This window comes from Ahaetulla prasina, chromosome 6 (assembly GCF_028640845.1).
Source record: "Ahaetulla prasina isolate Xishuangbanna chromosome 6, ASM2864084v1, whole genome shotgun sequence".
In the NCBI taxonomy this organism is placed as follows: domain Eukaryota; kingdom Metazoa; phylum Chordata; class Lepidosauria; order Squamata; family Colubridae; genus Ahaetulla; species Ahaetulla prasina.
The window spans coordinates 33,696,486-33,722,056 of NC_080544.1; the positions used below are offsets into that span (position 1 = coordinate 33,696,486).

General features: G+C 39.7%; 1 protein-coding gene across 2 annotated transcripts; it reads left to right on the top strand.

Annotated features, from left to right (window-relative positions):
- The first annotated feature begins 1,050 nt into the window (after positions 1-1,050).
- On the top strand, positions 1,051-24,182 carry NOC3L (NOC3 like DNA replication regulator). Of its 2 annotated transcripts, XM_058189465.1 has the most exons (21): positions 1,157-1,180; positions 3,264-3,468; positions 4,964-5,093; positions 5,507-5,664; positions 5,768-5,833; positions 7,268-7,395; positions 8,729-8,890; positions 10,185-10,278; positions 11,890-12,065; positions 12,162-12,290; positions 13,031-13,162; positions 14,850-14,930; positions 16,692-16,792; positions 17,199-17,271; positions 18,523-18,586; positions 19,421-19,492; positions 19,863-20,044; positions 21,687-21,815; positions 22,571-22,668; positions 23,420-23,504; positions 23,606-24,181. In XM_058189465.1, exons 1-21 carry the CDS (start codon positions 1,172-1,174, stop codon positions 23,735-23,737), a joined length of 2,406 nt encoding a protein of 801 aa, XP_058045448.1. In that variant the 5' UTR covers positions 1,157-1,171; the 3' UTR covers positions 23,738-24,181. The 2 variants fall into 2 exon arrangements, with proteins under 2 accessions (XP_058045447.1, XP_058045448.1); XM_058189464.1 differs by lacking the exon at positions 8,729-8,890 and having other exon boundaries at positions 1,051-1,180; positions 23,606-24,182.
- Positions 24,183-25,571: the final 1,389 nt, after the last annotated feature.

Sequence of the window (25,571 nt, forward strand, 5' to 3'; positions counted from 1 at the left end):
AAGCATCCGAATTTTGATCACGTGATCATGTGGACACCACAACAATCATAAGTGTAAACAATGCTCCTAAGTCTTGGTTTTTTTAGTGCCGTTGTAACTTTGAATAGTCAATAAATAGTTGTAAGTTGAGGACTACCCCTATAAATGTTTTACTAAAATCTTGTGATCTGTCTGGAGCACTTGATTATGATTCCCCTTTCAGATGTGTTCATCTTGAACAACTGTGTCTACCTCAGTCAGCGCAGGCTGGCATTTTGAGACTTAAAAAGTTTCAATAATTACTATTCTTTCTCTTCGATTTTTTTGGCTTCCAGAAAAAGATTGAAGGGATTCCTGGGATTCCATGGGATTCCAAGTCTATTTTTATTGATTGATTGATGATTTCCTCCTCCATTTTTATATTTTAATTGCCAGAAAGGGGGCACCTGGTCTTGCCACGCTAGCATCCCCTAAGGAGGAGTTGACACCAGGATGCGAACAGCCAAAGGCTTCTCGGGCCCCCAGCCTTCCACCCCATGAGCTCACCTCAGGGGTGAAATCCAGCAAGTTCTCACAGGTTCTGGAGAACCAGTAGTGGAAATTTTGAGCAGTTCGGAGAACCGGCAAATACCACCTCTGGCTGGCCCCAGAGTGGGGTGGAAATGGAGATTTTGCAGTATTCTTCCCCCTGGAGTGGGGTGGGAATGGAGATTTTGCAATATCCTTCTCCCAGGAGTGGGGTTAGAATGGGGATTTTGCAATATCCTTCTCCTAGGAGTGGGGTGGGAATGGAGATTTTGCAATATCCTTCTCCTAGGAGTGGGGTGGGAATGGGGATTTTGCAATATCCTTCCCCTGGAGTGAGGTGGGAATGGAGATGTTGCAGTATCCTTCTCCTGTCACGCCCACCAAGCCACGCCCATGAACCAACGCCCACAGAACCGGTAGTAAAAAAAATGGATTTCATCACTGACTTAGCTGGTGGTGCTGCTGCTCCTGGCTCGTCGGTGCCGGTTCCTTCAGGCTCTGGAACTGGCGTCGGATCCTCCTTTCCGCCAGAGTGCGCTGTGGACGAGGCATTTCCGGCCCGACTAGCGACGAGATCCCACTTCCGCTGCTTCTCGCGTGCCTGAAATCGAGCGCTGGGGGAGCCGGTAGGGAGAGTGTCGGTTTTCCATACTTGGCAGCTGCCATGAAGCCGGTAAGAGTACGAAGGGTCGCTGCCGGGATAAATAGCGTGGCCTGAGCCCAGCCGGAAGTCGGGGGAGAGGGTAGGCCGTGAGCCGGGGGAAGCGTAGCCCTGACAACCAGGCGTGCTGTGCGCGGGTTTTAAGGGCGTTTAAGTAAAGCTCCCTGCTCGCTCGGCGGGTCGTCCAGGAGCGCTGGACTTCCATTCCCAGAATCCCTAGGGCAGAGGTCTTCAAACTTGGCCGCTTTAAGACGTATGGACTTCAACTCCCAGAATTCTCCAGCCAGCTAAGCTGGCTGGAGAATTCTGGGAGTTGAAGTCCACATGTCTTAAAGCGGCCAGGTTTGAAGACTTCTGCCCTAGATGCAGCTGCAAGGATTTATGGGAATGAGAATCCAGCGCTCTTGGAGGGCACCAGATTGGGGAAGGAGAAGTAGAAGAAGACAGATGGGCTTGGGGCTTGGATTTTAAGCAGTGGGCGTCCACGTTGGATAGGTAGATGTTTCCTAACCATGGCTGAGGGTATTTTTTTGTTTTTTTGTAGGATGGGGATGTAGATATAGGACTCCTTTTCTTCCTTTTATCAGTTAAAGCGACTTGCCCCAATAGAATAGAATAGAATTTTTTATTGGCCAAGTGTAATTGGACACACAAGGAGTCTTGGTGCATATGCTCTCAGTGTACATAAAAGAAAAGATACCTTCATGAAGGTACAACACCTACCCTTACTTAATGATAGTCATAGGGTACAAATTTAACACTTAATGATACAACACTTAATGATAGTCATAGGCTACAAATAAGCAATCGGGAAACAATATCAGTATAAATCGTAAAGTCAGTATAAATCAGTATAAAGCAACAAAGTTACAGTCGTAAGTGGAAGGAGATGGGTGATGGGAACGATGAGAAGATTAATAGTAATACAGTAATGTAGACTTAGTAACTAGTTGACGGTGTTGAGGGAATTTGTTTAGCAGAGTGGTGACGTTCGGGGAAAAACTGTTCTTGTGTCTAGTTGTTCTGGTGTGCAGTGCTCTATATAGTGTTGTTTTGAGAGTATTAAATGGATACTTGTATTAAAAAGTAAAATGACCCCAGGAGGAAGATATGGATATGGCAGTGTTTTGTCAACCTTGGCAACTTTAAGATGTGCCAATTCCATCTCCCAGAATTCTTCAGCTGGCCATTTCCTATGCTGGTTGGGGAATTCTGGGAGATAGAAGTTCACCCATCTTAAAAAGTTGCCACGGCTGATAAAACATTGCCATGTGGTATTTGTTATACGGCCAGGGGATTTCATTTCATTGCCACAAAAGTGTCCCTAGGACTGCATTCCAGCACTAAAAAACTTGAGAATGCCCACAAGAGTTGGCTCCATATTTTAATTTTGAATGTAATAAAAGGGGATAATTTTTGTATGCAGGATGAATAACGTTAACTGCAGTTGATTAATTCAATGTAATCTTAATTAAACAATTATATTTAGCCCAACCAGCATTTTATCCCACTAACTTATAGAGAGCCACCATTGTAACTCCTAAGACCCAAGGTACATCTCAATTCAAGAGATTTTTAAAACATTTTTGAAATAATGCTACACTCCAGAATCCTCTGTAGGACTCAGTCTCCAAAACATACATTAAGTGTATGCATGGGCACAACAGAAGGTTGGGAAATGGATGTATAAAATTTGCCTTTTTTTCTTCACTTATATTGGATAGTTGCATTGTTAAAAAATTTCTAGTAAGAATTTTCCATTTGTCTTAATGCTTTTGCTTTGTATAATACTAACATAATGTTGCTATTGAATTGGTTTTATTGTTTAAAAATGTATTGTAATGAGTAAGATGTCAGTTTAGGAGCAGGTTCAGGTTCACCCAGAGCCATGGTTACTGTGAGGAAACTCAGATAAAGAAGAGCTAAATATGAGTTCATGGGAGAAAAGCAAAATTTAACAAATAATCTATCATTACACATATTCCTTAATGTTTCATGGATATGTGTGTGTGTGTGTGATTATAATCTTATACAAAAATATATAAACCACAGATTAATTTAAAAGGCATACTAATTTGATTCTTATTGTCTCCAGAGGAGAAATAAAAAAAGAGTTCCAAGTTTTCGGAAGTTATTGAAAACAAGTAAAATAAAACTTGAAAACAAGTTAAAAAACAAGCAGTTCAAACAGGAAAGTGCTGTCAAGAAATATCGAAAAGAACAAAGGAAACTCAGACAAGCTGTAAAAGATGCTGTATCTCGGAGGCCAGTGCCTTTGGAAGATCACAGAAAACCTCCAAGTAAGCTCTCTGTGTGTGTGTGGGTAAATATATAAGCTATTGAGAGCTTGTTAAATGTCACTATTTTATATTAGTGACTCTAAAGATTGTTTAATAATCAGATTGTTGATTAACATAGGAGTGACTTATTTGCAGGCTGTTTGATCTTTAGAAGCGTTTATATCACCTAGAGAAAGGCAACTTGGAGGTCGTCTCTGTAGGCGACATAAAAGCTTCTAGGGATCAAATAACTAGCAAATATCCCACTCCTATCCCAGAGGTGTTCTTCAGTTCAAACCGAAAAAGCTTCTTAAATGAGAAGCAAAACATTTTCAAGGAAAAAGACTTAAGAAAGTCCAACTGCCTTTTGGAAAACCATCTTTGGGACAACCATAACTTGGATGGAAATGTCTCCATAGACGTTTAGTCCTTTCTTATCTTAATAGGATCTTAGTATAGATTATAAATGAGGGACGCGGTGGCTCAGGGGCTAAGACAGCTGAGCTTGTTGATCGAAAGGTCGGCAGTTCAGCGGTTCGAATCCCTAGTGCTGCCGTGTAATGGGATGAGCTCCTATTACTAGTCCCAGCTTCTGCCAACCTAGCAGTTTCGAAAGCATGTAAAAATGCAAGTAGAAAAAATAGGGACCATCTTTGGTGGGAAGGTAACAGCGTTCCGTGCGCCTTTGGCATTGAGTCATGCCGGCCACATGACCACGGAGACGTCTTCGGACAGCGCTGGCTCTTCGGCTTTGAAACAGAGATCAGCACCGCCCCCTAGAGTCGGCAATGACTAGCACGTGAGTGCGAGGGAAACCTTTACTTATAGATTATAAAAAAGAAAGCCAGCTTCTCTAGAGCATGGATGTGAAACTCAAGTCCCAGGGCCAGATCCAGCCCGCGGGGTGCTTAGATTTAGCCCGCGGGGCTGCCCTGGGAAAAGCGAACGACCGGCCCACAGGGCCTCTGTGCATGGCCCTCCCGAATTCCGTTTTCGCTGGCAGAGGGTCGCAGGAGCCCATCCCAGCTGAAAACGGAGCTTGGGAGCCCAATTTTTCTGACAGAGTGCTCAGGCCACTACAGGTGCCCCCTGGCATGAGTGACATCATGCTGGCCATGCCCACCTGGCCACGCCCATCCCAGCCCCTGAGGTCAAACAAAACTCTGATGCAGTTCTCAAATCGAGTTTGATACCCCTGCTCTAGAGAATAGTAACTTGAAGAGAAGTATCTAAATCATAGTAGGATAAATCAAGTTTAATTTTGCATGTTCTCATTCTGCTGTATAGATATAACAACATGCAAACAGGGACCAAATGCAATATAACAAAGGTTGTTCATTCTATTCTTGAGACTTATTTCTCATGTTCTTGTCAAATAGAGTCTTATTGTTGAATTATTTGTTCATGTTCTCAGGCAGGTGTACAAATGGAAAATCAATATATTTCCACTTATCTATAGCAGACTTATGTATGTATATTTCTGTGCCTCTGGTTTTATTTTCACTTGTCTCAACAGAGAGGATGGAGAAAGAAGAAGAGAAAGAGGAAGAAGCACTCCCTCTAGATATGATGGATGAAGATGATCTGAAATTAATGGAAGAGTTGGCTCAAAAGGCATCTTTTATAACAAGGGACTTGTCTTCCAAGTAGGTGCTGGCAAAACCAAAACTTAATAGAAAACCTTTCAACAGTTTCTTGTTTATTATGCTTTCATTTCACATTCACTGATGTTACCAAGGTCTAAAATATAACTAACGTTTTATTTGTTGATCTTTCTAATTTAGGTTTCAAGGGCTAAGAGCTTGACTGTATTTTGCTTTTGGGTAGTTAACATGTGAAATAACAGAAATTATTAGAAAATGTCAGTGCAGCATTAATTATAATAACTGCTTGGTCCTCATGAATACATCACACAATTTGGCAAAGCTGCCACTGACAGGGCCCTTGGCCATTTTAATTTTTAATGGTAGCATTATGTAGATGGTCCTTCATAGTCAAATCAATGACCCAAGTCGTTTGAATAGATAAAAATGATTCATATGTGAATTTCATTCCGTAGTGAACCAATTCATGCCAAGAAACGCAAGAATGAAAGTGTGATTGACAAATATGAGAAGATGCCAAGGCGCCTACAATCTGAACCTGAAAAGGAACTGATTCATCTGCTTCCAATCAAAGATAAGCATAGACTTATTCCACAGACCATGGAAAAGCCAGGTCAGATACAGTTAGCATTGCCTCACAAATAATAAATTTGTGTCAATAATAAAATGTGGAATCTTAGGGTGTTTTTTCTTAAAGGGCATGCTCTTTCTTGCAGTTATATGTACTGAAGAGGAAACAGAAGAGAAAGAAGAAGTAGTTGAAGAAAAAGAAGTGACAGAAGGTAATTAATGCTTGGAAAATAATAATTTAAATAGTTGAAGTATTGATTTTTTCCCCCAAATGCTGTGAATATTACTGGGCCGGTGGTGTAAACAGTTGAATTGGTATTTCTTGGGAAGGAAGCTAAAGATCTGCGCTTCAAGATCCTGGTTACCACCTTTAAAGCGCTCCATGGCTTAGGACCCGGGTACTTACGAGACCGCCTGCTGTTACCTTATGCCTCCCATCGACCCGTATGCTCTCACAGAGAGGGCCTTCTCAGGGTGCCGTCCGCCAAACAATGTCGGCTGGCGGCCCCCAGGAGTAGGGCCTTCTCTGTGGGAGCACCAACACTCTGGAACGAACTCCCCCCTGGCTTACGTCAACTGCCTGATCTTCGGACCTTCCGTCGTGAGCTTAAAACATATTTATTCATTCAAGCAGGACTGGCATAAATAGTTGATTTTAAATTGGGGTTTTAATAATATTTTAAATTTTTAATTGTTTTAATTATCGGCCGCATAGTAATAGTTCATTTTAAATTCTTTTAATTGTATATATTTTGTGTTTTTATTCTGGCTGTACACCGCCCTGAGTCCTTCGGGAGAAGGACGGTGTAGAAATTTAATAAATAAATAAATAAATAAATAAATAAATAAATAAACACAGGTAGTCCTTGCTCAATGACAGTAATTGCAACCAGCAACTCTCTCCCAAACAATATGGTTATAAGGCTTGACAACATGTGACTGCCAACTTACAATAATACTTTGCAGCAGTTCTGGTTACTTCATTAAGCAAATCCTGCTTAGCACAATCCCACTTGCGACCTCCTGCCAGCTTTCCCATTGACGTCCGTTGGAAGCTGGCAGTGAAGGTCACAAGTAGCAACCACATAGCCGCGAGATGCTCTGATCATGATAATTGCAAGCTAGTTGCCAAGCACCTGGATTGCAATCACGTTACCATGGGAACACTGTAATGGGTGCAACTATGAGAACCGGTTGTAAGTGACCTTGTAACTTGAAGTGGTCACTGAACAAATTGTCATTCAGTGAGGACTACCTGTAGCTGGACTTTATCCACGGCTGTTAAACTGCTCCAAATGTCAGGCCAGCTCTGATCAGAAAATTGACACTGTTTTCAAAATGAGGAAGATATCTGAACTGTTGCTTGAAAGTAGATAAGATGCAAAAAAAAATTCAACCATCCCCCCAATATAACATTATAAGTTTATCTTTACTAGCGGCACTGAGCCTGGGGCACAAAATTTCAGAAAATCATAAGATGGAAGCAGAGAGTTCAAAAAGGTCTAAATAAAGATCCTTAGATTAACAGTTCAATAACAGTTAGAATGTTTCTTCCAAATGCTGTCTTTGCCATTTCTAAGTTAAATGTTTCCACTCTGGCTCGCTTATATGTTTTTTAAACAGTTAGTTGTTTTCTTTATTACCAGCCCTTGAAAACCCCTTATCTGGTCTTACTGTTGAAGAATTATTAGTCCATCGGAAAAAAAAGTTACAGGAGAAGAAGATGCAAATAGCTGCTTTAGCATCTGCAATTTTGTCTGATCCAGAAAATACTGTAAGTAACTCTGGTTTTGGAAATAAGTTAAAATAATGGACATCTCAAAGTTAAGCAGAGAGAAGTTTTGGGTTTAATGGCTTGGCATAATCAGGTCTCCCAATGATTTACATTGTTTTCCATGCTACCATCCTAAACTTTGTGGAAGTTACCTTTTAGATGAAAGGACAGTTTTCTTTCTCTAAATCAGGGGTGTATGACCTTGGCAATGTTAAGATCTGTGGATTTCAACTCCTTTAAGAACTGTGAAGTTGAATGTGGAGTTGAAGTCCACATATCTTAAAGTCCCGGGATTGGAAACTCCTGCTCAAACAGTATTCATGATCTTATTCTTGGTCACACATGCACATTTTAAATTAATATTATTAATTTTGATTAAAAATTATTTAAAAATATTTTTTTAAAAAATACTGTCCTCTTTTCAAAAGATGTCTAATAAAAAAATATTTTTAGCTACTAATCAGAGATTTAAAAAAAGCTTTATAGTGAGAGGTTTAAAACTGGTGAGCAGAGCTGAAAGATTCTGGGATATTTTAGAGCAGGGGTCTCCAAACTTGGCAACTTTAAGACTTGAGGACTTCAACTCCCAGAATCCCTCAGCCAGCTTTGGGAGTTGACGTCCACAAGTCTTAAAGTTGCCAAGTTTGGAGACCCCTGCTTTAGAGATTTTGTATGACAAAAGATAATTCTTGGTTACTTGTCTGAAATGCCACTTGGAATATACTAAGGGAGGAGTAGGCATGAAGGTTTCATTTTATTGTGGAAATATCATCACTATAGGTTGAACCACCTATATCTCCCTCCCAAGCATCAGAGTTCAGGGGTAAATATAAGTTTATCAATCACACAATTTCGGAAAGACTTGAGTTGGCTAATTTGAAAATGTCATGAAGTTAAAAATGACACGTTGCTCAGTTCCAAGCCTCTTTTTTTGTTCTGTTCCTTCTTTGGTAAAAAAAAAATTCTAATTTGGGAAATGGGTAAAATTTACATACGCTAATTTTTATGATAGGCGTATGCAGCATTTTTATGTCAAAGCTCAATTTTGCTAAAATTATACCTAGGTGAGTTAACTGGAGCAGCAGTGCTAGTTCTTTCCGTAATTTGGATTTTATCATTTCTACCCACTTCAGTTTGAAAAGCCAAATATCAGAGATGACAGGAATAGCACCAAAGATATCTTGAATTGCTTTGGTTGGTAGAGTTGGTGATGGGATTCCCAGATTTAGCAGAAAATTGGATTTCTAATTTTTAATAACAACCTATCTGAACATCTGCACTTTAGCTTACACAGTGACAGGTATGTTCTCAAAGGCGTGTCATTTTTGAGCAGATAAAGAAACTGAAAGAGCTGCGTGCCATGTTGATGGAACAAGATCCCAATGTGGCTGTGATTGTGCGAAAATTGGTGATGATTTCTTTGATGGAGCTCTTCAAAGATATTACTCCATCCTACAAAATCAGACCTTTGACGGAAAGAGAGAAAAACACAAAGGTGAAGTTATACAATAACAGGGGCTTAATATTAAAACTGGGAAGGTTTAAAAATACTTTGGGGGAAAAAACTTTTTGTTAGAAGTTTGCAATTTGGGTTTTAATAGTCATTTGAATAATTTTATCTTGATCTTGGTATCATCACTCATCCCTGCTGATTTATTGAAAGAAAGTCAAATGTTTGTCAAATACCAAATTTGCAGAGATTGCATAGTTTCCTAGAGAATAAAAAAATGGGAGTTCTACAAATAGTTCTTGGCTTATGATCACAGTTGAGCCCTAAAATTTCTGTTGTTAAGTTAGACATTCATTAAGTTGGTTTTGCCCTATTTTACGACCTTTTCTGCCACAGTTATTAAGTGAACCCCTAATTAGTGAAATTAGTAACACAGTTAAGTGACTCTGGCTTCCCCATTGACTTTGCTTGTCAGAAGATCACAAAAGGTGATCACATGACCTTGGGACACAGCAATGTTCATAAGTATGACCCATTGTCAGGGGTCTAATTTTGATCACATGATCATGGGGATGCTACAAAGGTCGTGTGAAAAATGGTAATAAGTCGCTTTTTAATGCCATTGTAACTTTGAACAGTCATTAAATGAACTGTTGTAAGTGGAAGACTAGCTATACTTATTGATGAAAATGGAATTGAAATTAAATCCTGGGGTTTTTTTTAGAATTTGCCCCATGAGTTAGCTACTTGATTTAGAAATCCTATTGTAGGTTGCTCTTACAATAAATGGATTTAAGCTCAGAATGTCCCAAAGGTGCTTTTTCAAGAGGCAACTGGACTTTCTGTTTTTCTTTGAAGACGTTTTGCTTCTCATCCAAGAAACTTCTTCAGCTCTGATTGGATGGTGGGGAAATCAGAACTGAAGAAGCTTCTTAAATGAGAAGCGAAACGTCTTCAAAGAAAAACCAGAAAGTCCAGTTGCCTCTTGAAAAACCACCTTTGGAACAACCATGAACTGGATGACTGAGAATCTCCATAGACATTAAGCTCAGAATGTTTTTTTACTGGAACTTTTAAAGTTGTACAACATGTCAGAAAAGGGAATCTAAGTTTCAGAGAGCTTTTCAGCATAGAATTCAGTATTTTTAATATCAGTGTTTTATATTTGGCATAGTCCCAGTGAAATAAATGCTTGTCTGAAATCTTGTACATTAATCCCTTCAGACTTGTGCATTACACTAAGTAGAATACCTACTGCTGAGTTTTAAATGTAAATGATTGAGTAATACGGTGGATACATGGCAAAATATTTTTTACAAAGTTTCCTTTTTATCTGCAGGTTAAAAAAGAAACTCAGAAATTGAGAGAATTTGAAGAAGGCCTTGTGAGCCAATACAAGTTTTATTTAGAAAATCTGGAACAATGTATAAAAGGTATAACCTGCAGGATGGATTAAGATACAAATAAATGTGTAATAGAATCTTTTTTTAATAGAATGTCCAGTTAGGAAGCATACCAATTCTTATAAAAGATTAGTCTTACTAAGCCAGTGAATAAGTAGTATAAAATTATATTTGAATGAGTCTTCTCCCCTCTACAATATTGGGTATTTTTTGCATCACAGAGAAGGAAAAGGAATCACCCTTTCTGTAAATTAAAAACCATAATATTTAATGGAATCTAATTTTAGAATTGTTACCTATGTGCTCCTGATTCTTTTCCATTTTTAGTCTGTCACTTCTTTTTCTCCATTGGTTTTATTCAAGATTTTACTGTTAAATATGTTAAATATACATTTTGAGAGGACTATATGAGAAAAGAGAGAACTTTTTCAGAAGAATATAATAACGTACAGGTCAATTTACATTCAAGATTTAAATCTGCTTTGCTTTTATGATATCTGTGAAGAAAATTTTTAAAAAACCTGAGTAAAAAAAACTAGCTTCAGGAAGTGTCTCGCCTTTGATCTTATGCAAATTAGATATAAGAACAAAAATACTCTTACCATTACATGAAAAGCCACAGGCCTTTTTTTGATCTTTTGCTATATGCTGTTAGCGACTACAATTGGGATTGGAAATTTGGTTGTTAACAAAATGGTCACTAAGTGAAACACCACAGTTTTACAATCTTACTTCAGCTTTTCTCTACTTTACAAGCCTGTGAGGGTCATAATTGCAATGACTGGTCACAAAATAACTTTTTCATTTTAACTGTGAAAGATCACCAAGAAAAAGCATAGTTGGTAGCTTCAGATCTTTGCTAAAAATTTACTGAAGTCAATAGTGGGATTTGTCAATAAGACAATAGTGGGATTTGCGATAAGACTGCCAGCAAAGGGCCTGTGTATGCATGTATAGGCTGAGGAAAGGCTTCAAAGTAGTCACACCAACTGTTCAAGAGGATGCAGCTGCTTTAATGCTCAGAGGAGAAATAAATTTCCCAATCACTCTTCAAAATTTTTGCACAGCCCTAATTTTTCTCAATTTCTCCCTGTGCCTGTGTAGATTTGATAGTGTTAGAAAGTAACAATAGCAATAGCACTTAGACTTAGGTATATACCTCTTCACAGTGGACCCTCTCTAAGTGGTTTAGAGAGTCAGCATCTTGCCTCCAACAGTCTGGCTCCTCATTTTACCGACCTTGGAAGGATGGAAGGCTGAGTCAACCTTGAGCCGGTGAGATTCAAACTGCTAAATTGCAGTCAGCCGGCAGTCAGCAGATGTAGCCTGCAGTCCTGCACTGTGACCACTGTGCCACCGTGCCTCATTATTTATGGTTAAGGAACTTACTTAGTTGAAAGAACTAAAATGTTTCAAGAAAATTTTTAAAGATTAATAATTGAAACAGAGGAAAGCTCCATTTTTCCAATATTCCAGTTAGAGCCTCTCAGGAAAATTATCATCCAGTGACGCAGTTCAGTGCCTGATTGTCAGGCATTCTTCCCCCCTGCATTACAAACTATTCCATTCAGGTTTTGAAATCATACTATTAGTAATGAAGGAATCTGGAAATACTGAAGCTTTGCGTCATGTTTCCTTTAGATTGGAAGCAAAGGAAGCTGAAGAAAAGCAACGTGATTTCAGTGAAGGCCTACAAAGGCCTTGCCGAGATTGCTGTGAAGTGCCTTTGTGAGCTCCTGGTGGCCCTGCCTCACTTCAACTTCCACAATAACATCATTGCACTTCTTGTACCACTTATGAACGATGATTCAAAAAAGGTAGGCCTTCCAGTACCACCTGCTCGGCTTAATTTTATATTTTACATGTTGATTTCCAAAGCAAATCCTCTAAACTGGGGTTTTTAAACCTCACAGATTTCTGAACCGTGTTGTGATGCGATAAGGAGCCTCTTCAAGCAAGATAAGTTAGGTGTTGCTTCACTTGGTGTGGTGAAGGTCATTTCTGGCCTGGTGAAAAGTCGGAATTATGACGTGAGACCTGAGGTGAGTTTGTTGGTATGTTCGCTTGTTTTTGAGAAAGCATTGAAGATGGATTCTCTTGTTTCTGTTGAAATGGCATCAGATCTTCTTCAATTCAGTGCTTCGATTGAAGGTTTGGATATATTTGTTTCTGTCCTTCATGAACGACTGGCAAGAATGACAGCTGGGAACCTCTGTCTCAGTACTGGGAACCTTTGTCCCTAAGTATTAAAGTGGTAACCTTGACCACTTTAATACTTGTGGACTTCAACTCCCAGAATTCCCCACTCAACCATCCTTGCCAGTACGTCATGCTGCTCTATCTGAAAGAAATTGTTTTAATTTTTCATAATTTATTTTTGTAAAGTCTTGACTCAACTCCATAATTTGGACCGGAATTTTGGTCACCAGGTGATGCAAGTCATTAAACAAGTCATCATGTGACTAGACCCAACTTCACATTACTGTGGTCATTAAGCAAATCATATCACAGTTCGTTCTAACTTTGCTTGTCAGAAGCCAACTGAGGTCCCAAATCACGTTTTTGCAAGATGCTGTGTCTATCATAAATGTGAGCTGTTTACCAAGTGCCTGAATTATAGTCATATGAACATGGGAGTGATACAATCATAATTTTGAGGGCAGGTCATATGTCACTTTTTTTGGCGCTATCATAACTTTGAACCATTATTAAACAAGTATTGTAAGTCAAAGACTTCCTGTACACTTTTGATGAGAAATAAATGCATGCGGATTCTATTTAGGTTTTAATGGCACTACTTCATTTAAGAATTAAAGAAGTAGAAGTAAAAAAAGATGCAGAAGACATTACGCCAAAGAGCAAATTCATGACCTACAAAGACAAAAGGAAAAATCTATCCAGGATGCAAAGAAAGGTACCTTTTTTTTATTTATTTTTGCTACGGTGAGCAAAAATGTGAACTAGAATTCGAAACTAATAATATGTCCTGGATTCAGACCCAGGTTCCATTGGGTTCCAAGGGAACAGTGGCTGATTGAGAAGACTGGGCATGTTTACATGTACCATAATCCTGTTTTGGATCTGATGATATTGTTGGCCCAATATATGAAATGTACCAATCTTTGGTGGTTTAGCCTTGCACATTGTAGTAACATTGCCCTGCCCTTATTTCCCCCCCCCCCCCAAATATTCTTGTCTATTTTTGAAAATGTCAGTATTATTGTAAACTCTATGTGGGGGATTCTCCAGATCAGGGGTGGATAGAAAGTAGATCCGAATCTACTGGTGATTGGAAAAGCTCAACAAGATTCTGATTCTCAGTTGTTCAAGATATAAGCACAAAATGCACACGTACACAAACACGCACACATACACACACATGTGAATAAAGCATGAATTACCATGAGTCAGTATTTACATGGAAGCACCATAGGCATGTTTGGTACTAAAACCCCAAATAGGTCAGAATTCTTTCATTCTGACTCAAACATGCGCATAACAATTTGACGTCCAAGGGCAACGTGCATCCTTAAGCACTTCTGCCATTTCCATAAATCATGACAGAAGGGGAAACCTGTCAGATATTTGGGGAGTAATCTGTTAACTTCTTTGTTTATAATATTGATACCCATTCAGCTTTAGAAGCTCTGGTTGGGTAGCATTCAATAAAACATCATCAGAGAATAATAATAATAATAATCACATGGATAAAACTATCATAATGCAACCCAAGAATTCAGGGAAAGAATCACTGAGGGTCTTAGACAGTGGTGGGCTTCAAAAATTTGAGCAGGGATTCTCTCCCTGGTTGCTGGGTGGACATGGCCATTGTGAGCGTGGCCTAGTTGGCCTCCTGCACCATGGCGGGGGGGGGCATTTTTGCCTTCCCTGGCCTCCGGAGGCTTTCCTTGAGCCCCTGGGAGGGAGAAAATGGCCTCTCCAGGCTCAGGAGACCCTCTGGAGGCCAGAAACAGGCCTGAACTTCTGGTAGGCCCATTTTTCATCCTCCCTGAGTCTCCGTTTGTGCCCTCCACTTATCTGCATCCAAAACGGACCGCGAAGAGACTCCTGAGGTGGACAGGGCTAGCCAGGAGTGGGATTTGGGTAGCCAGGAGTGGGATCCAAACTGCACAGAATCTTAGCTAGAGGTTCTCCCGAACCCCCAGCAGCCCACCCCTGGTCTTAGATATAGACACTTTCATCCAGTCTCCTCTGACACAGAGCCTGATGACAGCCATATTGTCCCTGCCTTCCTGACTGGTGTGTATGTGTGTGTGTAGGGGGGTGGGGGAGAGAAAGAAAAACTGAACAGGCGAATTTCAAGTAGAGATGGGCCCTTATTCTCCCCCAGCCAAGTGTTGGCTGACTTGGTCATGGAGGAATTCAGTGTTGTGATGAATAATTCAGGAAAAAATGCCATTGTGGATTGGAAGTTCAGGGATTCAAAATCATTTGTGTTCCAATTGCCAAATTTGGTTAGCTTCTGAATGATTAGTTTCTGAATTCAGAAATTAGCTTCTGAATTCTGGGAGTTGAAGCTCGCCAGGCTTAAAGTTGTCAAGCTTGGAGATCCCTGTTCTAAATCACTTCTTCCTTTTCAGTGGAAGAAAGCAGAAGAAAAATTGGAACGAGAACTGTTGGAAGCTGAAGCCTCTGAAAATACAGAGAAAAAACTGAAACTGGTATCTACATTCTTCATACATTTTATATTTTCTGGGTGTCCTTCTGTATTGCACATGAATTAGGACTGGATCACGCAACGTGTTTCTTCCAAATTCTTTTTCCACTGTGGCTCATCAGAAATAGCAGATTCAGATAGAAGTGGGGGGCCATGAAGATTTAAAGCCTGATATTATACAGATAGTCCTTGTTTAATGACCACAATTGGGGCCAGCAACACTGTCACTAAAGTTTGTGGTCACTAAGTGGAAAATTGTGTGATCGTGACAGGCTTACCACATAACTTCCCCTTCAGTCGTTAATGACCACAATGGTGGCCATCACGTGACTACAATTTGCTATTTTACTTCTCTATTTTTTGTTTGTTGGAAGCCAGTTGCAAAATGCCTCTGGTGATTACATGACCTTTGGGCACTGCAGTGGTGATAAATGTGAAGACTGCTCACAGAACTGTTGAATGATCACTAAATGAAGCGGTCAGTAAGTGAGGGCTACCTATAGCCATAGGTTCATATCTCGTGCCATTGGCATTCTTCAGAAGTTGAGCGAATTCAACAGCAATAGACTGTTACTTTGAGCTAATAATTAGCTTTTTGTTTACTAATGTGATTGCATTAATAGAGGTTGTGCTACATGGTTGTCTGAGGAAGGTTTGCAAATAGCTGAGGAAAGAAGGGAAATGAAAGGCAAGGGAGAAAGAGAAAGATACACCCAGTTGAATGTAGAATTCCAGGTCAGTCCTAGAGGAGATCAACCCAGACTGTGCTTTAGAAGGTCAGATCCTGAAGATGAAACTCAAATATTTTGGCCATCTAATGAGAAAGAAGGACTTACTGGAGAACAATCTAATACTGGGAACGATTGAGGGCAAAAGAAGAAGGGGACGGCAGAGAACGAGGTGGCTGGATGGAGTCACTGAAGCAGTAGGCGTGAGCTTAAATAGACTCCAGAGGATGGTAGAGGACAGGAAGGCCTGGAGCATTGGTAGTCAATCTGGTCTATACCGCCGACTAGTGGGTGTTCCAGCTTTCATGGTGGGCAGTAGGTGTTTTGTCCGATACTGAAGCACTTTCCTTTTTTTTAATTTAATTAACTTTTTTTAAAAAATTCATCACATTATTTAAAAACATTTTCATTAGGTTTTCATAAAATTCCCCGTGACAATTTAAATTTCTGAAAATATACTATTTGTATCACCCACACATAAGTTTAGTTCACGTTACGTAAGTGAAACTAAATGGCGCTATAGTGCGACTGCGAACAAAAGAGCCTCGTCCCAGAATAGCTCACACATCTCCCCCACACCACCCAGCTGTAACAGACAAGCAGAGCTGGTAACCGGCACCCCCCCCCCCCCAAACCCAATCCACGATGCGCGAGAGGCATGCGCAGACGACAATACATGGCACTTTACTGTGGAACCGGTGGGCGGTTAGAAAATTTTACTACTAACAGAGATACAAAAGTGGGCAGTAGGTACACCACTGGCCTGGAGGAACGTTGTCCATTGGGTTGCGATGGGTCGTACACAACTTCGCAACTAACAACAACACAGCTACAGTTGCTGTTAACTCAGAATGGTATAAAGCTGTAATGTTTCTGGCTGCCAAAATTATAATTAGTCAGTTTATTGAAAAACCAAGAATTTTTAATAGTAATTTAGGATTAATAACTTCTAAAGTGATGCATGAAGGAAAAAAAACCATTTGATTAAAATGAAATCATTTAGGATCATGTATCATTTTATGCCTTTTTTGCTATAGCATACAGAAACATTGAATATCGTATTTTTGACTTACTTCCGAATTTTGAAAAAAGCCCAGAAATCTCCTCTTGTGCCTGCTGTACTGGAAGGTCTTGCAAAGTAAGTATTTCAGAATAATTTTGAGATTTCTTTAAAATAAATAAATAAATCCAGGGTCTATGCTTACATTATATACATATGAGTCATTGTTTACAGCATTCTTCAGAATTAAATATCATAATATAAAAAGCGACAATTGAAATATTCAGTTGATTAACTGTTCTTTATCTGCTTTATGCTTTATCTTTTGTTATCAATATGAATTTTGGGGTTTTCAAAATTCCTCCTAGTAAGTGAAGCCTTGTTCCTTGCTATGTGCATTTATTTAGGAATGAAAACAATGCTACAAAAACAGGACGAAGGGACAATCTTAAACTACGACCTCTCCAAATTAAATAACAAAAGAAACCAATAACATAGAGTTTTGTGGATGAATCCTGTGTAAAATCATGTTTCTTTCATTTAGATTTGCCCATCTCATAAACTTGGAATTTTTTGATGATCTTCTGATGGTTCTCCATTCCCTTATTGTGTCGGGGGTAAGTTCTGATTAAATGAGGGCCCTTATTCTGTGTCAGAAGTAAGGAATCTGCAAATTGCCACTTGTAATGGCCTGTTTAGGCCCACAATTGCTTTATAAGGCTCCATTCTCAGATTTCCCCTTTTCTCACTACCTGTTGTGTCTGTGCCCGCCGACCCGGGGCCCCTGCCAGAAAGTGACTTGGAAAGTGAGAGGGAATGGCCATCAGGACTTACCTCTGGAGTACCAGCTTCCCTGGCTCAGTTCCAGGAGCCAGAGGCAGGCCAGTGGAGGAGATAACAAGGCCTCTGTCCCCTGACTCTTCCCCCCCAGGCCATGCCTCCAGACCCGGCTGATGGCAACTGACCTGGTTGGATCCCATGTTTCGGAGATACGAGAGGCAGCTACAACAAAAGAAGGGGTGGGGCAGGCCTAAAGAGTGCTGAGTCACGGAGCCACACCCCACAGAGTATAAAAGCAGCCCTGGCTGCTCTTCTGCTCTGTGACGAGCAAAAATTGAGCTGAACTCTGACTCGTGGAGAATTGAGCTGAACATTCGGCCTGGATTGCTGACTTCCTGGTTGCCCGGCAACCCCAAGATAAGGGAGACTGTGGCAGGCAGCTGTAGATTCCCTGCCAGGACTGATAGCAGCTGTGAACTCAATTACTGGCTCGTTTAGCCAGCTCGTGTGGCTGAGGCCGGAAGGGGACAGAACACTGCCCCAGCAGTAAGAAAATAAAAACAGTGTTCAAAGTGGGATTTTCTCTCTTCTTTTTTTTTTAATTTATTGTTTCATTATAGAGAATAAAATACAGAACAGCAAAAGCAACGAACAAAATGAAACAAAGGAAAAACACACATTCAATCCTAACAACAATAAAAAAGGGGAAAAATAGTGTACAAAAAAGGACGCAAAAATGGTCTGTTGGATTTAACATTTAACATGTAGGATCCACCCTGGCTGAGGACTGGGGGGAAAAAAAAGCAATAAATTATCCTCCCCTTTTACAAGTCAACAGGTTGAGCTAAACCTTACACTAATCTAAGATTAGGAATTTTCTCCCCTCTCCCTCAACTCAGAGGGAAAAAAATGATGCATAGATCAGATCGGGGGTGGGTGTTGGGCATAGAAAAATTGTGTGTTCTTATACATGTGGATGAACGAAACCAGTTACATAAATGGGAATGTATGTAAATGGGAAATGCCCATCCCACTCCTTACAGACCCTTGGAGTCTATGCCCTTACAATTTGCCTTTGATCTTTTTAGGTGTTAAGCCATAGAGAGAGCCTGCACTGTATCCTGTCAGCGTTTCATATTTTGTCCGGGCAAGGTAAGGGATTTGATTTTGTATTGTGTCGGGATTTGATTTCGTATTGTGTCAGGTTATGATCAGCTTGAAGTGATACAATTCCATAGTTCAGCCTGAGAAATTAGAAAGTTGTTAATTTTGCATCAGAAATCTCCTTAAGACAGTTTGTAAGAAGACAGCAAGGAGACTGTTTTCATCTGGAACTAAGATAGGATCACTGATTTTGTTCCGTTTTTTGTTCCTGTGGGGTTTTTTCCCCTCTTATCTGCTTTTGCATTTGTAACTAAAACAATATAGCAAGAGCTTGATCAATTTCCAAGATGCATTTAGAGATACTCCTCAATTAAAACTACCGTAATTGGGACAGGCAACTTTGTCGCTAAGTGACACGGTTGTAAACCAAAATATCACATAACTTTGCCAACTTACAGCAGCAGTTCAGGTTGTGGTTAGGCAAATCACACACAATCATTAAGCACAACATCACGTCACCGCGACTTGCAACTTCCTGTCAGTTTCTCCATTGATCTTGTTGGAAGCTTGTAGTAAAGATAACAAACAGCTTTCACGTGATTGGCAGAATTGTGCAGCAATTGCCAAGTACCCAAATTGTGATCACATGTTTACGGGGAGACTGTGATAGCTATAACTACAGGGACCCATCATAAGCTCCCCTCATTCATTGCCGTCATAATTTCAAATAGTTTAGTGGCCACTGAATGATGACTACCTGTATATCAAAAAGAAATTAATTCTCATAGAAGGTAAGGCTTTTAATCTTAACACCTGAGAATCCAAAAGTATTACTGGATTTTCAGATATAGAAACCTACTTAACTGGAATTCTTTTCCATAGGTGATGTCCTTAACATTGATCCCTTGAAGTTCTACACTCATCTTTACAAGACATTATTTAAAATACATGCAGGTAATCCCTGATTTCAATGTATTGAATATTAACATATAATAATATCTGAATATATAGAAATGGATACTTTCTAACTGCCCAGATTTGTTTCACTGATTGTCTTCTAATATTTAAAGCTGTTTGGGGACACCAAAGTTTGAGTGACATCTTTGAGGGACATCTGTCCCCTTTTACAGCAGATGGCTTGGGTGTCTCAATAGCTTTGAGACATTTTTGCAGCTCGTCAACAAAGAAACTAAATCTCCGTGTAAATCCACATTGGATTCTACATCTTTAGCCAAGTGATCCTTAACTGATTAAAGAGAGGGTAGTAGAACTGTGGCTTTTCATCTTTTTGAGCTATTACTGAGGGTTTCATTTTGTGTTCAAGGAGCTACAAATGAAGATGCAGCAATAGTGTTGCAATGTCTGGATATAATGCTCGCCAAGCGTAGAAAACAGGTGACTCAACAGAGGGCGCTTGCTTTCATTAAGCGTCTTTCCACCATGGCGCTCCAGGTCCTTCCGAACTCCAGTATTGGAATCTTGGCAACCAACAGAACATTAATGCATGTAAGTTCATAATAGCCTGGCTGATATCTCACAAGTTATGGGGTGCAAACTGCTGTTGCATTCACTTTCTTGCCAAGAGACACAACCTCATCATTATGAGCTGGCTAGAATGTAGTATTGCAAGCTAATTCAGCTCACTGCCAGGAGTTTGATCCTGACCGACTCAAGGTTGATTCAATATTCCATCCTTCCGAGGTGGGTAAAATGAGAAGCCAGATCGTTGCTGACTCTGTAAACTGCTTAGAGAGGGCTGGAAAGCACTATGAAAGTGGTATTGGTGTTGTCTAAGTTGTATTGCTATTATGTAGTTATCCCAGTTTCCCTATTTATTTTTTTTAGTTTTTCTTAGTCCTTTGGGTAACTATGTTTATACCTTAAGTATTAATTATATCTAATTTAAATGTGTAGAGAAAATACTCTCATCGGATCACTCTCTTATTTAAGGAAGCAGGCCATATCTTCCCAGCGAAGAAATTATATATTTTATTTAGTTATTAATCAAATTTATATAATCGCTCATGTCACCAACAAGTGATAGAGGGCCCGGTATGAACATGCAATGGCTTTTATAATGCCGACGCCTCCAAAAATTATGAAATGGGGAATTTGAAAATCAATCTGCTGGTCATCGTCAATATTCAGCCCATGAGCTCCTTTCCACTGGATCTCACCATCCGAAGGGATTTAGGGAAGAGTAAATAAGAATGCCCCCTTGAAATCCCTAGGAGACAACAGAGATGTTAATGAAGGAGCTACCCTAATCTTGGAATTAGTTTTCATGCTTTCCTTTAGCAGCAAGATCTATAGGGCCTGGAGGGTTATTGCTTTTTACTATTTTTACATTGAGTTTTTATCCTTGTAAGCTGCCCCGAGTCATTGCGAGTGAGTTGGGCGGCCATATAAATTTTCTCAAATGAATAAATAAAACATGGAAGTAGTATACCCATCCACTGTTGCTCCTGGAAGATTGTGTCTCTTACTTGCTTGGGCTGAGGCCTGCCTCCTGGGGCTGCTGTAACAAAATGCCGGTCTCAATATTATATTCCCAACTCAGATAACTATTGTAATACAGTATGTGTTAGATGGGATTGCAGTGAGGAGAAAAGTGAGGGTACATTTATTCTTGGAAGGCAAAATACATTACCGGTTATAAACCGAGTTTGATATATTTTAATAGCTGCAGTTGATAGATGGTGGTTCTGCTTTAAATTGTCCTTCTAATTTCATGTTCTTACTTGTTGCATCTTCATAGCTGCACAATGTTTTGTATTGATAAGATATAAAGAAATAACCCTGCAATGAACAAAATAATCCAAAGCTCTTTTAGTCTTTATGATGTAGAAGAATCCATTTCAATAGTTAAGATACTGTAAATCAGGATATCCAATCTGGACAACTTTAAGACCTGTGGACCTCAACTCCCAGAATTCATGACTGGGGAATTCTGGGAGTTGAAGTCCACAAGTCTTAAAGTTGCCAAGATTGGTTAGTCCTACTGTGGACCATATGTAAATTGAGATTCCATATTAAGAATTAAATACTCACTTGGGGGAGAAATTGCTTTATTCTTTGAGATGAACATGTTATCTTGTAATTTTTTTTTGTGGGACTCTTTTTTCCCCCCCAACAAACTTCCTTAAAGGTTTTCCCAAAGACGGATCTTCTTTTAGACAATGAATCGCAAGGGAGTGGTGTCTACTTACCTGAACTGGATCAGCCAGAATACTGCAATGCTCAGAACTCGGCCCTCTGGGAATTGCATTCCCTCTTGGTGAGAACCATGGAGGCTCACATTTTGTAGCTTTGCTCTTGATTTCTAGTGTAGGAATCCTATTTTCTTTCCTTCTGAAGAGTTTTATTTTCCTCCTGAGCTAGAATGTCTAGGAATGAGTTTAGGAATTTTATGTACTATTTTCAACGTCTAATATGAATACTCCTCTAGTAATGTTTGGGGTTTTTTTAGTTTTCATAATTCTGATTAGCTTACATCAGTGGTCGGTTGCTACCGGTTCTCCCCGGTTCAGGACAGCCAGTAGCGGAGATGTTGAAGTGGCAGCAAACTGGTTCACTCCGACCGTCATCTGGGCCTTCCCGCTCACTGCTGCGCTATACTTACCTTTATTCCTCCATTTTTAGCCCAGCTGAAAGGCGTGGCAGAGCGGATTGCAGTGCCTCAGCTGTTCAGCCACTTAATGAGCTTGCGCAAAGCGGGTGCACAAAGCAAACTGGTGGTAACATCGGTTAGAACCCACCACTGGCTTACATACATGTTTACTCCACTTCACCAGTCTTTTTTAAATTAAAACTTTCGTGATTGCTTTGTTATTTTCCAACAACGGCCTGTTTTCAGATTACCTTGGCCAAGTAACTTATTTGAAGTTGAACAGTGATTTAAGATTACCTAGCCTTACTGTTTTAATCAGTTGCTTTTAACAGTTAAATAATGTTTATGGTGAACTCTTCAGAGAATTGAATCGGGGTTAAGTGTACTGATACAGGAAAATGTCAAGTATCTCTTGTTTTCAGAGACACTATCATCCGGTTGTTCAGAAATTTGCAGCTCATCTCTTGGCAGGAGCTCCAGCTGAAGGATCAGAAGCTCTTGGGCATGACCTTGGCCGGAGGTGAGAGAACATTCTGTGCAGTGCACGGTGGGGTAGATTTAAATCAAGTTGGTTTAAATCATAATTTTTAAAGAACAACTGTCATCTCTGTCTCGCAGCGGCTCCTCTTCTGACCTGCTGTTGACTCACCGACAGTCCCAATATTGCAGAATATACAGCCTCATGCTACATAACTAAGCTCCATCTCATGCTGAATAAACTAAATTATTAATGTATCTTAAATGGAAAACTATCTTTAGATTGATTTTTACTCCAAAAGCATTTTATTAAAATTTTATCAAAACAATCAAATTTAAACTAAAAAATTGATATATTTTTTTAAAATCGATTTTTATCCACCATGGTGCAGTGTCCACAAACAAGCCAGCATCTGTTTTATCATCAAATTACATCCAGTGGGATAACTACCTCTAAGCTTGCAGGCTTTATGTGGCTGTTGTGACCAATGACTGGTCATGAAAGATGTTTTCTATATTAATTTCAAGAAGAAAATAATCTCTTAATTCATTGTTACCCTTAGTGGTAAATAAAAGATTCAGAAATTACCTTACATCTCAGTCTCTGGAATTGTACTTCTGCAGTATCCGAAGGCCAAACGTTCCTTCTGGTTTCAGTCTAGCGAGCTCTCTACATTTCTGGCCTAGATTCTTTCATTATTAAGGCCTGTTATTGCTTTGCTTTTTCAAAACTTGTTTGCATGTTAAGAAATTGTTTGAAAATAATGGAAATTAAATATTGCTCTGCATCATAGGTCGCCTGGTGAACTTTTTGAGGCCTACAGTATGAAAGATATGACATTTGATCCTTCTATTCCATCAGTTGCACGTAGGAAAAAGGTACTTCTGCAGAAATTTGTTTCTTAAAATATGGGACGTTACCGTAAGGTTTATAACTGTTTACTTTCAATTTTTTATGATCGTATGCTTCTTTGTTTCAGGGTAAATTTTTACAAGGTGATTTATTTCTGAATGAGGACGTGACTAAATTGGTTAAGCTTCATCTTGAAAAGCCTGGTTTACAAGTACCCCTGGATTTTGCTGAAGACATAAAGATATTTCCGGCATCGTAACTATATTGCAAGCTAATTCAACCTGTTTGAAAATACCAGACCTATGAAAAAGTGACTTGTTCCATTGAAGTCTACATTTCCAGACTGCAGAAACATGTTAGAAGAGCGTTTTTGTAATTCCTAGAATATTTGAGCTAAATTCTTTAAAAATTCAGAAATGATGACTTCACACTGATGGCTAAAGTTTAGAATTTCTAATTTATTCAGATTTGTATTTGTAAAAACCAATTGTACAGTATTCTCAGTGCAAAATAATGCCTTTTTCCATGACTGTATAAAAATGGTTGATTCCTAGAATTTTTTAATGATAAATACAGAACTTTCTTTTTCAAAAAAAATAATAATTCTGGACTAGTTTGTTCTAACTCATCATTTGAGGGTGTAAGCAGAGCTTGAACAGATGTTTAAAAACAAAAATGTAGAGTTTTCCACTCGTACACACTATATTCATTTTTTTCATCATTATATTCATTTAGATAGATGCATATCATCTGCTAAGAAAAAAAATCTATAAAATAAAATATTATCCGGCCATGTACTTGATTTGGCAGAAGGCGGAGTCAAATACAGTATTCATGTATCAGGATACATTTACAGGGTTAAAAGCACATTTTGGGTAACTTCAGAATAGACACAATACCTGCTGGCCAGGTATCTAAGGTGGCTTTGAGCATAAGGCTTAAGCTCTGTTTCTACCACATGCTTAACCGATGAAGTGAAGGAAGGTGGTGTGCTGTGGAAACACCAAAAAAATGATGACTTGATCCTGCCAATTAAGTCTTACAGATGAAAATGTAATCCCAGGTAACCAACCTTGCATAGACAAAAACTCAGTTCACTAGACATGTTGAGGAACACATAAAGCCAGTTAGGTGCCACATTTGGCATACCTAATCCCAAAGTAAAAATATCAGGGTTGTGTTTGCCCTCGGGGGGCTGGAGTGGGCATGGCCAGGGTGGGTTTGGCCAGCTTGACATCACTCATGTTGGGGGCCCTGTGGTGGTCTGAGTGCTCTGCCAACGAAAACATGCGGCCCTTCCGAGCTCTGTTTTCGCTGGCAGGCACTGCGGGCCAGTCCTTTACTGTTTCGAGGGCAGCCCTGTGGGCCAGATCTAAGCACACTGTGGGCCAGATCCGGCCTCTGGGCCTTGAGTTTGACGCCCCTGTTCTATACCTTTTGCGTGATGGTTGTCTAGTCTGCAGCTCTCCCTCCTGACTCCCAAGGCCATTCCCACATGCCATTACATCTTTTATTCAGATGACAAGAGGGGCAACACAACATTGCAATGAATATACAGAGTCCCTTGTGTACCTATTGATATGGCAATGACCCACCGAAAAGGTCAGAGGTCTCATCACAATGCAGGCTTCATAATTCCTGCCCTGCCCTGCTCGCTCTCTCCATAAACGTCCATTGGCCCGAAGCCACAATTCTATTTCGCAGTGGTTGGAAATAGCCCCGGCAGATATTTTAAAGAGGAAAAAAAGAGTAAATAAAATGCAAACTTTGTGCCTACATCCAGTATGTACTGAGCAGCCAAGCTATTAATCACTGCTCCGTCCAAAACAAGTATTTATTTGTGAACCCCTAAATGCACAAAGGCAAATATGTTTCTGCGTCAGATTCCCCCCCCCCACAATAATGCATTCACTTTCTCTCCCAGGGACAAATATGTTTAGTCTAGAGAAAAATAAACAAAAGTCTTCTCTGGATTTAAATATTCATCTTTTCCACATTAAGTACAAAAAGTTAGTATATAGTTATTAGCTATGTTTCTTCCCTTCAAAGAAAACTCTCTGGTGTTTCTTCATTGACATGGAGAAGTCTTTAGA

What these genes read in the sequence shown, in the direction of transcription:
- NOC3L (XM_058189465.1), top strand. An exon ending in ACAAGGGACTTGTCTTCCAA is followed by an intron (nt 5,094 to 5,506) that starts GTAGGTGCTGGC and finishes TTCATTCCGTAG; the next exon opens with TGAACCAATTCATGCCAAGA. An exon ending in ACAGACCATGGAAAAGCCAG is followed by an intron (nt 5,665 to 5,767) that starts GTCAGATACAGT and finishes TCTTTCTTGCAG; the next exon opens with TTATATGTACTGAAGAGGAA.